Source organism: Pteropus alecto, unplaced genomic scaffold (assembly GCF_000325575.1).
Source record: "Pteropus alecto unplaced genomic scaffold, ASM32557v1 scaffold176, whole genome shotgun sequence".
Classification (NCBI taxonomy): domain Eukaryota; kingdom Metazoa; phylum Chordata; class Mammalia; order Chiroptera; family Pteropodidae; genus Pteropus; species Pteropus alecto.
Genome location: NW_006438644.1, coordinates 219,792 through 235,315, shown reverse-complemented (window position 1 = coordinate 235,315; position 15,524 = coordinate 219,792). Strand labels below are relative to the sequence as shown.

At 36.0% G+C, this 15,524-nt stretch overlaps 1 protein-coding gene across 1 annotated transcript in view; it reads right to left on the bottom strand.

Annotated features, from left to right (window-relative positions):
* The window catches only part of LOC112469032 (nesprin-1-like), a 134,027-nt gene that overhangs the window by 105,237 nt on the left and 13,266 nt on the right, over nt 1–15,524 (bottom strand). Inside the window, 3 exon segments of the mRNA XM_025049483.1 lie at nt 885–977; nt 5,488–5,571; nt 10,593–10,688. Coding sequence (XP_024905251.1) covers nt 885–977; nt 5,488–5,571; nt 10,593–10,688 — 273 coding nt within the window.

Below are 15,524 nucleotides of genomic sequence, written 5' to 3'. Positions count from 1 at the left end.
CAAGGACTGCAGCTGTGGCAGGGTGCTGGTCAACTCTTCGATCTGTACGTTCACAGTCGACAGAAATACAAGAATTATCTTTGTTCTTCCCTCAGATGTTTCACTTTTTCAACTAAAAATGGTTTATCTTAACACAGCTGGCAAAAAGTAAGCTCTTAAATGGCAGGACTGATGTTCTACTCTACTCTTTGTATGTCTCCCTGCATCTAAAACTTGTTAAATACAAGAACAAATAAGTAAAATCTAATAGTTATCTAAGCTCATAGAATGTACAACACCAAAAGTGACGCCCAATGTAAACTATGGACTTTGACAATGATGTGTCAATACAGGTTCATTAATTGTAACAAATATGCCGCTCTGAGGGGGCATTATGGGGAAGCTATGCGTGTGTAGGTGCAGGGGGTGTATGGGAAATCTCTGTACCGTCCACTCAATTTTGCTGTGAACTTAAACCTGCTCTAAAAAATAAAGTCAATTAAAAAAAAAAAAAAATCTAAGGGCTAGAGCTACAATTGTGAACGGAATGGCAAGTTAATTTCTCCCCCTAACATCTAATGGGAGCATAGAACTGCTCCCTTCCAAGATAACAAAGATAAATTTTCTGAACTTCCTGTACCAACATTTCATCTTCACTGTGTTCTGCCCACTTTTCAGAGTGGGTGCCTTTGCCAGAGTTCTTTGGGGGAGTTTTATCTATAACACCTTTACAGGGAAGAAGAGGAAATTCTGCTTCCAAAAAACAATGTATCTGTGAAAGTCACATGCCTGCCAGCTTGAAGATCAACCCCAGAGGCATGACAAATGACAGAGCATCATTAAACATCTGCTATGACCTCCCTCCATGACATTATACAACTTAAAAGGGAACTGTAGCACAATACCTGGAAATATAAAATAATGGTCCACATCAGTCCAAGAACTATTGAGGGTCGGCCATCAGCGATATCGGTAGAGTTAATGTTGACTAATTTAATCTGTTTAAAAAGAAAAACTGTACTAGTAATGTACTAGAAAATTATAGCTTGTTTAAGTACGCAATAATGAGCACTTCATTAGACAGCAATAAAACTCGGTCATGCCTATATATTAACACACACAAGTAAGTAATGTGAGCCAGAAAAACAAACAGGCACATGGTTTCAGTGGAAATTTCAAGAGCATTCATTAGGTGCACACAATAAAAATTACTATCAAATGAATTTCAAAAACTTGTTTAAGTTGAAAAAACGTGGCATCATGCAAAGAATTACCAACAAAATGCCAGACAGAAAAAAAAAAAAAAGGTCATTCTTTACATTTAGAAGTTGACTGGAACTTAAAAGAAATTGTGATAAATAGTTTAAGAAGATGCACTTACTTTGAAGTTTGCTACCAAATAGCATGAAACTTATGTTCTCTTTTACCTATAAAAGTCAGGAGTTAAAGATTCTAAAATTTGTACTAACCGGTGATCCTCTGTACATGGACTGACATGAAAAACAAAGGGAGAAGATGATATACACACATAAATAGCCTTTCAAAATCAGCAGCGTTTGTTCAAAGGGAATAAAAATGTAGGTAGTAAATTTAGAGCATTATTTGAGGAATATATTTTAAAGACAAAGGAAAGGTAAGAAATAGTAAAATAGAAAGAGACGTTTAAGGTTCAGTTCCTTACTTTGGGGCACTGATAACTATAAAGTATTGAGGACACATATTAATCTGTCTACAATTGTTCCCAATTTTCATTTCAATGCCTTCGCAACTATTAAAAAAGTTATTTCTAAGTCCAAGCAAAATCGATTTATCTTAGTCACTCTCGATAGAATACAATTAACTGCTCATCATCTTTCTCATAATCCCTAAACCAATACAAAAAAAAAAAATAAAGTATTCCTTAAACTTCTAGCTCAATAATTCTCAGCCATGATTTCATGAGATGTATTATTAATAATAATAAAGTTCAGAATTTATAAATGGTTAACTTTAATAAAAATTTATCAGATGCAAAAATCATCTCACAAATGCTTTATGCTTTAGTATTAGTTTAAATTTACTAGTTATACCTCAATAAAGATAGTGTAAAACTGGCACAAAAATCATTTGAAATAATTTGAAATAAAATCATTTGAAATAAATCCATGGGATTTTTGCCTCACTGGTAATGTTCATTCATCATGTTCCAAGACAAAAAAAAAATTAAGAAGTGCTATAGATTATAAGCTTATATGTCTACTTATTTTAAATTTAGCGCAGAGTAAGACATTTACAACATGTTTGTGAACAATAAAAGCATTGAATTTCTTTAACCTTTTATAACGGAACCTATTGCAGTCTTTATAATCATTCTGATTAGTTTCAAAACTTATCCAGAATATTCTCCACATCTATTTTAGTATCCATGGCTCACAAATTTAGAATATATCCCAATAACGATAAGATTACAGTTGGCCTTTTGTATCCTTGGGTTCCAGACCAGATGGAAAATACTCTAAAAAAAGTTACATTGTTGCCGACGTGTACTATGGTTGTGTATGATGGTTGTGTTTGCACTGAAAAGGTAGACTTTTATCTCTTGTCATTATTCCCTAAACAATACAGTGTGACAACTATTTATATAGCACTTACATTGTATTAGGTATTATAAGTAATCTAGAGATGATTTAAAGGATGCAGGAAGATGCGCAGAGGTTATACACAGATACTAGGCCATTTTATATGAGGGACTTGAGCATCCTTGGATTTCGTATTTGAAGGGTCCCAGAGCCAATCGCCCCGATACCGAGGGAGGCCGTAATGCATTTCGCAGAGGCCAGATTATTTCTCTTTCCTTGTATACTATTCTTTTTAAAAACGTGGCTGAATGTAAGTTGAATTTTCTACCGCAACCCACTGTACCATGAAGCTAACATATGCAGCTTATTATAGAACCTAATGATCTTTTGCTCAACTTGAGAAGAAAAATGTTTTTCAGAATTAATTTCTCTCTTTAAAAACTGTGTGCTCCACAATGGGTTTATGGAGCATAGGTTCCCACCTCCCACCTTCTCTCTCTTGCAGAATCCTGTTAAACTTACAATAACATCTTAATAGCATAGGAGGGTGGGTTGGGCAATAGAAAGACATCCAAAGAGACTGAAAAATTTTCCATAAAATCTGGGAAGGGGATGAAATCTAAGAGAATTGGTACAATCCTTTTGGCAAGATATATGGCAACACCTAACAAAACTACATGTACACTTACCTTTAGGTCCAACAATCGAAAGGAATTTACTCCCAAAATGCACTTGCAATAATATGAAAGTATATATGCACAGTTATTAACTGCATCATTATTTCTGTTGGAATAATATTAGAAATAACCTAAATGCTCATTCATAAGAGGGTTGTTAAATAAACTCTGGCACGTCCAGACAATAGAATATCATACAGCTGTGAAGATGAATGAGGATCTCCATGAACTGAGTTGGATGATTTTAAGACGTACCGTTAAATGAAAAAAGCAAAGTGAGAGAGTGTGTCGATAGTACGGTAAGTACGGTACTCTTCATGTAAGAAAGAAGGTGGCACGTGAAAATACACTGCTCCTCTGTGCAAAGGAAATACAGGCATGGTAAATGAGAAATGAGAGAGACCGATTACCTAGAAGTGTGAAGGGGAGTGAAACAGAAGGAAATGATAATGGAGCGATAAGAATGAGAATTAGAGTGGTACTTCTCTAAGTATAACTTTTATTCTTAGAATCATAGTAATATCTCATTCCCCAGCATATACATAAAAAAGTAATTAACTAGAATGTTTGGGGAGGGAGAAGGCGTTACTCAAATGGGATAGAACTCTATTACCTGAACTCTAAATGAATAACGTAATCACACTAAAAGTTTAGCATGGGAAAAACAGAAGTAACCTAAGCAAATTTGGAAAACAGTTTTTTGACTAAATATTGTAATGCTAAGGACCAAAAAAACGCACACAAATAAGGTTCTCCAGTTAGTAAATCTGTTTCTCATAAGGGCATGGGTTTCGATTCTGTAACTACTTCATGTGCATACCAGGGCTGAAAAATGAGTAAGTATATTGTAGATGAGAGCCAGGGTCTCACTGCAGGAGAGAGCAGAAACTAACAAGCATGGAACGTTAAAATAAACCTTGTGGTGTTAGATTGAAATCAGAAGTAGCGGCTCGAGCTAATGGTTTATACACACACACATAGCAGAAGCTATGGAGAAGGACAGAGAAAGACATCCAGGTTAGTAAACATATTTTCTAGATCTGCCTGTTGAGAGGACTCAGGAGCAATGAAACCTCAGTAGCAATGAGCATACTTAGCAATCAAATTTTGGCTTCTAATTGCCATTTGCCAGTAGAAGGAATAAGGCTTCCTTAGAGAAGTGGTTGATTTACAGGACTGGGGCAGGGAAAATACAAGACAAGCAGGAGACAGCCTGAAAGAACTCTTCATGGCCAAGCTAGAACGGTTCGAACGACAAAATGGTGGTAATAATAGTAGTATTCAATTATAACTATAGAATAAAATAAATATCCATGAGTCTATGCTGAACTAAGTAATCGAATGAATAAATGGGGAGAGAAAAGACATCTTTTCTTACAGAACAGTTCCCTTTAATACATGTAGAAGGAAATGAGGGAAATACAAAATCATCATTAGGCAAATGGCACATAAATTAATTACTGAAGGCAATCAATGCTAAAATCAGGGAGCAAAGTTTGAGGAAAAGCAGAATGTTAGCATGATCTCAATGATCTCATCTAAGCTGTTTCTCAATTATAAAAGGAAAATAAGAATTTTACCATTAAAAATAAAAAACAGCAGATGACCTTACAAGTGACCAAACTTAACATCACCAGCAATAAGATATGTCCGTATCCTATATCCACTAATATCCTATATCCACTAATATGATGCACGCGGAATGCGACATCACTTCCTTGGAATTCTTGCCAAATGTGTATAACCTTGATCTAATCATGAGATGTCCTCATACAAACCCAACTCGAAAGATGCTCTCCAAAATAGCTGAGCGGCAGTTATCAAAAGTGTCAAAGTTATGAAAGACAAGGAAAGAATGAGGAACCATCACAGAGCCGAAGGAACAGAGCAGCCACAACGATCAAATGCAAGGTGTGTTACTGCTTGCTCCCCGGGACAGAAACAAGACACTGAAGGAAAACTGATGAAATTAGACAAATGTCTATTCTTTAGTTAACAGTAACATACCGATGCTAACTTCCACATTTTGGGAATGACACTCTCCATACGTATACATGCTATGTGTAAATTCTTAACATGAGACGAAACTGGCTCGTGAAACATAGATGTGAAATCTCTGCCCTTTTTGCCACTTTTCTGTAAGTCTAACAATAATAATGATAATATTGCATGTGTATGCTGCACAGATTACGTGCAGGGTTTTTCTCCACAGACAATATCGAAACCGTTGGCATGCCCACACCTCCTTCTTGAAGTGTTTTAGTTTCTCTCACCTTTCTTCCTTCAAGGAACTTGAGTGCCGTGCCGATGTTAGCCACGGCGTGGATGCGCTTCATACGGCGTCCCTGTTCACAAGGCTGCAGGAGGAGAACAGGAATAGGCCAAATGCACACATTAAAAAGATAGTTATTAAATCTATTTATATGTATTAAAATATACTTGAAGAATATTCAAGAACCACCAGCATAACTCAATTTCTATAAAGGTCAGCCTATGCACAAAAGAGCATTATCCATACAGGACCACATATGGGTATTAATTCACTCAATACAGGCATCCATTCTCAGCTTATCTGTTAATGCCTTTGCCTTTCTGGTTTCTGTAGGTCTTAGAGCAGAAATTTACAAAATTCCTACGTTTTCTATTGAAACTGGCAATATTTATATGAAAAGTACTCTTGCTGTATGTGTGAGGGCAAGGGGTCTATGAAAAATCTCTGTACTTTTCTCTGAATTTTGATGTAAACCTAAAAGTGCTCTAAAAAATAAAGTCTTTAAAAAAGTATTCTTCTCGTTTTATATCCCACATATGAGTGAAATCATATGGTTCTCTACTTCTGTCTGACTTACTTCGACATACTATTGAATGGTACGCTTGAAACCTATATAATTTTATTAACCAACGTCGTCCCAATAAATTTAATTTAAAAAAAGGAGATTTAAAGAAGAAAAGAATGGACTCTTGGTCACTCACCATTATTTTTTTTTTTCGGTTAAAGTAGCATGAGGGGTTATTGACAGTATTAGGAACATCACTCCGTTTGGATGACCAAAATACTTAGAGCACATGAGCCAAGGTTAAAAAATGGGATTCTGAGAATAAAAATGTTATTGACACAATGGTATATTCTGGTTGCCTATGTTTGAGTTAATAAAATGTATTGTGTGCTTTCTACGTGTCACGATGTTAATTTTAAAACTCAAAACAATTTCAGTGAAATAGATAGCATTAGTCTCCTTTACACCTACAGGAACCGAATGCATAATTGAGGCAATTTCTCCACAGTTGCATAACTGAGTTCTCTGTGACACTAAACATTCTCCCACTGAAATTTCAAACTGAGTACCTTTTATTTTCCAATCAATAGTGTATCAGGTAATAATTTTCATGATATGATTTTAAACAAATATTTAAATAAAAAAGGTACTTTTTAAATTTTTTTGATTTCTATTTATTCTTAATTCGAGAACCTCCTTCTACTTGACATCACTGGTCCATGCATGGCCCACTCACTTAGTTATTTAATTAAGTATCTTCTATAATGTAAAAAGCACCTACGAATCTGCCAGGTAAAACAAAGCCAGGACACAGAAATTAAGTATGAAAGCCACACCCCTCAATATCACCAGCATTCACCCATCCACCTGCCTTCCCACATCCATGGCAATCATCATGCAAATCCAGTCCAACGCTTTCCTTTTCATATGAATTCATTTTATTTATATGCATTCTTTAAAATAACATTTATTTTGGTTGTTAGCTTTACATAAAGGATATCACTGTGTTACTCTTTTGAGACTGAATTTTTTCCACATAATATTTGGTTCCTAAGATTCACCCAGGTTGTTGCCTGTCACGTGTTTCCTTCATTTTGACAGCTATATTCTGTGACATCTATCTGCTCTCCATTTGATGTGAATCTGGGTTATTTTCTGGCTATGTTGACCGTGATCTATGCTGACAGATCCCTCTTGCACATCCAACCTTTGGTACAAGGATAAAGAGTCCCTCCTGGATGCAAAGCTAAGAGCGGAATTGCCGCGTCAGAGGCAATGTGGCTTTTGAACTTCTAAAGTAATGCCAAACTCTTCCAAAGTGCTTGCACTACATTTCACTCTTTTCAGCAATACGATTATAACTCCACCGATGAATATCCTAACATTCGATTTCGACAGACGTTGAATCTTTTTTTTCAGTTGAATGAGTAACATGGTCTTTCACTGCGGTCTTTCTTTGCGTTTCCCTGATAATGACGTGACTGTCTCTTCCTCTGTTCTCTAGCAACGTCTGTCCCTTTTGTAAAATGATTTTTCACATCTCTTGCCCAGGTTTCTCTTTGGGTTGTTTGTCTTCATTGTTGTGAAGATGTATTTTATATATTCTTGATATAATCTTTTCTTAATCCTTTCACAACGTGTATTGTGAATATCTTCGGCCAATTTTTAATTTCTTTATTCGCTTTCTTTAAAGGTTTTTGATTTAAAAACATTTCTAATTTTAGTATTAGTCAAGTGTAGCAATCTTTTACAGTCAATGTTTTGTGTCTTATTATTTTTCCCTATCCCGATGTCTCAGAGATATTCACCTATATATTTCTCTAAGAGATTAAAGTGTTCTTGCCACTCTAAATATGTGATTGATTATTAATAAAGTCACTTGGTGAACGAACAAGGGTCTTTGATGCTCCAGATTTCCTAAGTGCCAACTGTTCACTGTTGACTCATCTTGAAGGTAAAGTGTCAAAGAATTTGAAAAATACTGTACAGAAGGTTAAAATGGATAAGAAGCTTCTCTGCACTCCTTAAACTCTATTAATATTGCTTCTATTATTTCTAATTTTTCAATAGCAATTCTTCATATTCTTAAAAAATCTTAAGTATAACATTAAATTTAGTGTTCCTATGTTTACGTGCGATTTAAAACATATAATCACTGGTTGATTTAAAGAGTAAACACTCCACAAATAATATCCAAGGGATGTAGAAGAATCCAAGAATAATAATTTAAAAACTTAAAAACTCCTGAGGGCCATAAATAAAAATAATAGACGAGAGAGTGATGATAGGCTATTAGAGGGACCAGAATATTGAGAGCCTACCTCCTCCCCCTGAGTTGCTGGTGGCAAAAGGAGTACAAAGCCATTTGGCCACATTTCCCAGAAGATCACAGTCAGAGCCAGAGTCCTGGGCTATGTGAACGGCGATGTTAAGTCTTATGTTCTTAATAGCATCCCGCTTATGAGATAATTATAGATTCCCTGAGCAGTGTTCATGGTCCCATGGGAAATGTTCTTGCCCACATCCTCCCTTTGAAAGCTCTAGGAGAATGCCTAGGACCCACATTCTTCTAAATGATGCTTTTCACCTCTTAATGTGGTCCTGAATCATAATGTTTACATGTTCAAATTTTAAAGAAACATCCCCAAGGTTTATTTATCATTTCAGAGTAATTCATTTATGTAATTCAGGATCTTGAAGGGCTCGATAGAAATAAATAGTATAGGTTCGATCAGAAAGCGTCCTTCTGTGTCTCAGTTTCTCTTCCTGTTCAAGGAGAATGCTGAGATGCCTTCTGAAACTGAGCTGAGCTGCAAGATCCTATCATTCTAAGTCCGAGCAAGTAGGGCACTTAAACAGAAGTAGGATTCTGATGTCAAAATAATATACTTCTTCTAGAATCATTTAGCTTGGCAGTTAAATGCCTGTGAAGGTTTCTGCATACTGTTAGCCAAGTACAATAGCAGAATTGTATTGACACTTAGAATAATACACTTCTTAAATATATGCGTTTGAATTGGTTCCTTCAACTTTTAATGAAATAGCTTAATTCAGGAGGATAAATGAAGATGATCAATAATCTGGGGATTTTACATTTCAGTTAAATAACTCCTACATCCTAAGGCTCATATGGGTCTTGTTTGGTTTCCCCCAAAGCAGAGCCTGAGACAAGGACTTGGGTACATGTAATTGATTGGGGAGATGATCCCAGGTAGCAAGAATGAGGATGCGTGGGGACTGAAACAGGGGGCAGGTGCCAATAAAGGATGTGCTGTTGAAGGTCTCCACTGTGGGCAACTGGGGCTCACAGGATGCTCCGTGAGATGTGTAAAATACGCCTTAGAATTGACCCTCCTTGCAAATGCCATACTGGAGCATTTATTCTTGGATTCCCGCCTCCACTGGTTGAAGGTCCTTTGAGACCATTAACTCTTCTGCAGTTGAGGGCTGCCTTCTGCAGTTTGTGGCTTTGATAAACCCTGAGGACAGAATCCCAGAGCTTCCTACCAGTGCTTGAGTGGAGAGGCTGTTAGGGTACAGAGGTATGTCCACCACTGCTGTGGCTGAAAGCAGACGGGAGCTGAGGTGACATCTGGGGCACAGACAGCACCTGCTACCTTGTGAATCAGATTAGGTAAATGACTTAATACATTATTACCAGTTTGTATTTTTTAACAAACAGCATTTTTACAAAAGCAATTTTGAGGGTTTCCTGCCCAAAATTAATTGGAAATTTACATTCAGGCAAAAACATATTTTTCAAAAACTAAATTATCCAAGTAATATAACTCTTGTCAAGATAAAAGAGGTAAAGAATAAATAAATACCCTCAATTTTGAACCCTGTGTCTAGCGTGCTATTCAACACCCTGAAGACTATTTCCTGAGCTCCATTTTCTAATTATGGTAAACATCATTTATAAATAGTTTATGTTTGCAAACTACTTACTTCTCTACCACTCTGAAATGAAAAAAAAAAAAAAGCCAGAAAAAAATAAATAGTTTATTATTTGAGTAATGTAGAAAATAGATTTTACAGCTCACTGTCAGTGTTTTTCTTTTTTACTCTGCTGGTTCCATTGTGCATAAAAACAAATGATTCTGAACATGCCGTTCCCGTTACAAATGATTGGTGATGGAGGATGTCCACAAGCATATTAAAAAAAAATGCCATGGGGACTTCAGGCTTAGTTTTCAACAGACAACTACATAAATACACAGGAAGGACCAATGATACTTTCTAAATGAAAAACAAACACTTAAAGTGAGGCAGATGTTAGTTTGCAGCTAGCTTCCTGGGTACCATACACATGTAATAATAATTAACCATGATTGATTATTGAGGAAGTTCTCTGCTCTTCCTTCCAAGTTTGCTGCTACTACATCCAATGTTCAAATCTACTAAAGGTGTGTGTGCAGGACCAAGAAAGGAAATGTATTCCTTGCTCGCAGAAGTGACCCACAGACTAGTGTTTCCGGCGTTTTACTGACTACAAAAGAGAACTTTCTTTTATATGGGCAGAGCTCTGTATGCTCCCAACTCCACAACTGCCAATTCCAAATAGGAAAGTTTGACAAGCCTGATCACAGAAAAGTTCTTACCAGTTTCTGCCCGGATAGGACCTCCAGGAGAGCAAGCAGTTTTACACCATCTTTCATGTCTTCGAAAAGATCTTCTACCACCATTGGGGGTTTCCGCTATAAAATAAAAAAATGAATAAATGTAAAATCTGCTTTTCTCTCTCCCAGTCATATCTCTGCTACTCACTGTGGTGAAATCTGTAGGAGAAATTTCTAAAACACTCAAATGATTTATTTTGGATATGATTGGCAATTATCTTTTGATAGCTGTAAGGAGAAAAACGATCCTTTGAAGAAAGAATGTTCAAAAACCTCAGGAGACTTGATGCTTAGGCTTTCACAAATACACACCAGCATCTTTCGAGAAAGGGATTTTTGATAAGGGTGGGATGGCATGAGATAAGGGAAGGGGGAAAAGGGCACTAGCAATGTAGAAGTTAAAAGAGGCATTAAAGCAGGACCTACGAAGGGAGCAGGAGGTGCCCCAGATAAACTGGCTCGATCTCCCAACTTCCCTCTGAGTGAGCATATTACATCAGCTTAGCCAGGTGCCACCCAAGGTAACCTCCTTAGCTCAGCGACCTGCTGCAGAAGCATTGTTAGCATAGCCAAGGGCACAGATTTCATCTCCTGTGGGTTAGCTGGCTATGTTCCGTCTCGTGCGGCCTGGCAAATCCAGCAACACTTCTCTCACAGTGTGACGCTGAAGCCACAGGATGATAAGCACAAGAGTACAATCTGATCAGTGCAAATCTATTCCCGCTACTGTGAAAATCGGTCAAAGCCCATTTTCAATTCATGGAGGGTCTGTTATCTTTTATAAAATAGTTAATATACTGAGGTTCACCAAACCTTGAATTAAGTTCAATCTTGGTTCAGAAGAAAGCAAAGTGATAACGCTAATGGTTAATGGAAGGTAGGTGTCCTCAGATTACTCACAGAATAAGAACTTTTTTCTATGTATCACCCTCTATGGGTTCAATCTCTATAGTTTTCTGATTCTAAAAACATGTTAAAGGCTTGATGCTGAATTCCTAACTTTCAACTGTTTTTCTTTAAAAAAAAAAATTCTATGTAGAGATATTTAATCACCAGATGTTTTATTGAAATGATTTTTTTCTTTACCCACTGATATGATGCATTTATATTTTTCTTAAGACTGCATGAATTATAGTCTCTGACTGGTACAAGTCTAATTTTAAATGCATTTTTCTCTCTTTATAAAATGAACAGCTGAATATACTTGTTCTCATGCTGTGAAATATATGTTCAAAAATAACAGTTTTCATTTGTAATCATTCTCTTTTAAATTCCACTGTTGACATTGCTTATTTACATAGCAAAAATATAATAGTGACTTTATATTTTAAGTGTATAAATAAAATTATTCAGAATAAAATGAGCCATTACAATGAAAACTATTTGGTGCGATAAAAATCAAAATTATTGTATGAGATGTAATAATCATGAAAAATATGTTCTGTTTATTATTGCAAGTGTCCATTTGTATCTTATAATTTAAATACAGTGGAAAAGTGCATAAATATGTGACATATTCAGTGAACAAACACAAACACGGTTCTTCATATATTGTGTTAATCTGAAAATATGTTAAGTATTAAACAAAGCAGGGAATTTTCATGAAATAATAAATATTCCAAGAAATTTGACACCAAAAAAAATTATAAATTGTATCCATACGTCCATTTTGCCTTTAAACATGCAGTTCTCTGCCGCTGTGAAGAACATTTTCTCGAGACCTCATTTCTACCTGTCCTGTTTCTCCTTTTCTATCTCCACAGGTCCTCATCCTGTTTCCTTCCGCTCCAGCTGCTCCTACACAATGCTCCTGGCAGTGGCCTTCATGGAAGCAGGGACTGCTGAGCAGGTCAGTGGCCCACTAGTCTCTCTGCGTTGGGCATTGGTGGCACCATCATCTCCTTAATCTGTCCCTCCTCTCTGTACCCCTTTGATCAGCCTGCTTTGGTTTACAGGCCTCTTTTCCTTCTCTCTCTCCTTTCTTCCTAACCGTGGCCATTCAGCAAACTCAATCATGACTCCTGTTCTTTATGAAATTTTGTCTGGATAGACACGACTCTTGGATGCCGTGTTGTTTCCTAAAAACTGTTGAGCACATGGCAGGCACTCAGTGTGTACTGTTGGTTGGTTGACTGACTGAATGAATAAATGAATGAATGCAGTTTTCTCAAAAAACTATGCCCATCTTATTGGACCTTTAAATGTGGTATATATAGTATGGGCAAAGAAAAATGGCCAGATTCTAAACAATCACAGACTACAACACAACACAGACATAGAAGTGTCTTGTTTCTGAATGTCTTGTTCACAGTAGAAATTCATTAAATGCTTGTTGAAGGAATGAATGATTTTTCTTTTAGTCTTGCATGGAAAAGGAGAGTAGATGGTTTTTATTTGAACACAGATACCCAGAATACCTTCGCTTTCTTCTTTTCCCCTTAGCAAATTTCTGATCAGTTTTAATCACTCAGTTCATATGTAATCTTTTTCAGTTACTCAGCTAGAATTAACTACTTCTTCTGTCCTAAGTACAGTGTTTGGATCACAAAGAATACATTCTTTTACAGGTAGTTATCTACAAATGTGTGTTCCCAGGAACTCAAATCGTGGGGCTTCTTGAGCACAAGGAAAAAGATGGATGTATGTTTATACTGTTAGTACCAGGTGCAGTGGTTAGCACTAGTTGTCAATAAATATGTAGTAACTGAGACACACTCAACAGGGCTATTTACAAATATCTTTCAGAATCTTAGGGAGATATGCAAAAACAAGATCGTGATGCAAAATTTTCTCTTTTTAGAGGAAATTTGAGTTGCTTCTGAAAAATTTTCTGCCTGTGTCATCCTATGTACAACATAGAGATGCAGGCTGATGGCTATTAATACACAAAATAGAAATTGGGAGAAAATATTTCTCTTTGAAATAATGTTTTTGTCCACTTAATTTGTCATAAACAGGTATTATATTTCCAACACACTGAATTATAAGACTTAGCATTATATAATCAATTCTTTATTTAACACTTCAACCAATAAAAGAGAGAGAAAATAAGCCTCTGGTCAACTTACTGCAAAGAGCTTACAAAATAAATACTAGAGAATGACTTTTATATTTCTACTAGCTCTATCCAATTACACACAATGTAAATATTGTGCAAAACCAACAAAACATCTTCATTTATCAAAAATTACACCAGAATAAAAAGTCCTAGTAATAACTGGACAAGTATTGCTATCCCATTTTGCATAAAGCATTGTTTATATACAGCAAATAATAAACCAGAAAAGACCTTTTCTATTGAGACTGCATCACACTTATTTTCAGAGCATCGTGTTAATAGAAAACCTTTCAGCGAAAATGTCTCTCCTGTCATATATATAAATACTACTGGCACCAATATGAAGAGTTAGAAAGGAAGGTAATTTATTGGAGCCTGACTTAATGGAAAATAAAGATAATGTGGTTTTGTTGCACACCAATTTGCAGTTCCAGGCACTAAAGAGAAATCTATAAGGCACTTTTCAAAGCCACAATTATTTTTTTTTATTATTATTAAGGTAAAATTATAACAAGCTCTTTTTTTTGTATAGTATTTGATAAGATTATATTCTCTTCGGCCCTGTCAGTCACATTTAGATATTCTACAGATATTCATGCTGATTCTGAGGAGGTCTGAAGAATGGAACTAACTTCCCGATTGAGAGGAGAGGGAGATGAAGATGAGAGAGAAGACGAAGAGACAGATACTTCACTTCTGTGGCTACTCCCTTCCATGAGCTCTCCTCAAACTAGGTTTACACACGAAATGCCTGGTTTCTAAGTCTTCTAGAAACACAGGGAACATGCACACACCTCTGTGCCTGGCTATATCCTTAGTAGTTAACTCATGAGTGAGGAAGATGTCACAGAGGGCTTTTCTTTTTTTCTCTTCTCCCTTTAATTTTTGCTATGTAGCCCCTTTCATGATTTGTAATGAGATTCCTTCCCTTCTTTTAGGACTTAAAAGAGATCAAATGTTCCTCCTTGAACCTTATGAACTATGAGAATGCACAGGTATCTTTGACATAATTTTTACTATTTCTTGTATTTTGGGAAAATAATCTATTCTCTAACATTGTGTGTGTGTGTGTGTGTGCGTGTGTGGTTTGTGTCACTTTATCAGTGTATGAGCACCAGTACATACTTATCCCTTTTAGGACTTAAAAGAGATCAAATGTTCCTCCTTGAACCTTATGAACTATGAGAATGCACAGGTATCTTTGACATAATTTTTACTATTTCTTGTATTTTGGGAAAATAATCTATTCTCTAACATTGTGTGTGTGTGTGTGTGTGTGTGTGTAGCTTGTGTCACTTTATCAGTCTATGAGCACCAGTACATACTTATCCCCCATCTATTTTCATATTTTTATTCATAAAGAGATGGCCATGTTTGGTAAGACATATGTTGATTTGATGCCCTTAGAAACAATTATATTACTTAAGGGGAATGGATTAAGACAATAATTTTGATGGAAAAAAGATATCGGATATAACTATTTGGCATGAAATAAAAATTTAAGGAATTCTCACACTTAAAAATTATATGTGCAATAAAAATGTTGGTACATAAAGTAAATATGACTGTCACTATTATAGACTATGTATATAAATTCCAGTATTTACTAGATGTTTCTATGGCTTAGATACTTATAAATTCTCACTTAGTAGACATTTTAGCTGGGATAAAAGAGGGAAGGAAAAAAAGAGAAAAAGAAGAATGAATAACGTGTCGTTGAACATCTCACTATGCCAAGCACTATGCTGAGGGCTTGTGTGTGTTATTTCTTTTCATATTCATAACCACTGCATATGGGAGTATCAACCCCTCTTTAAAAGCAAGGAATCTGAATCTCAGAGAGGTTAAACCATTGG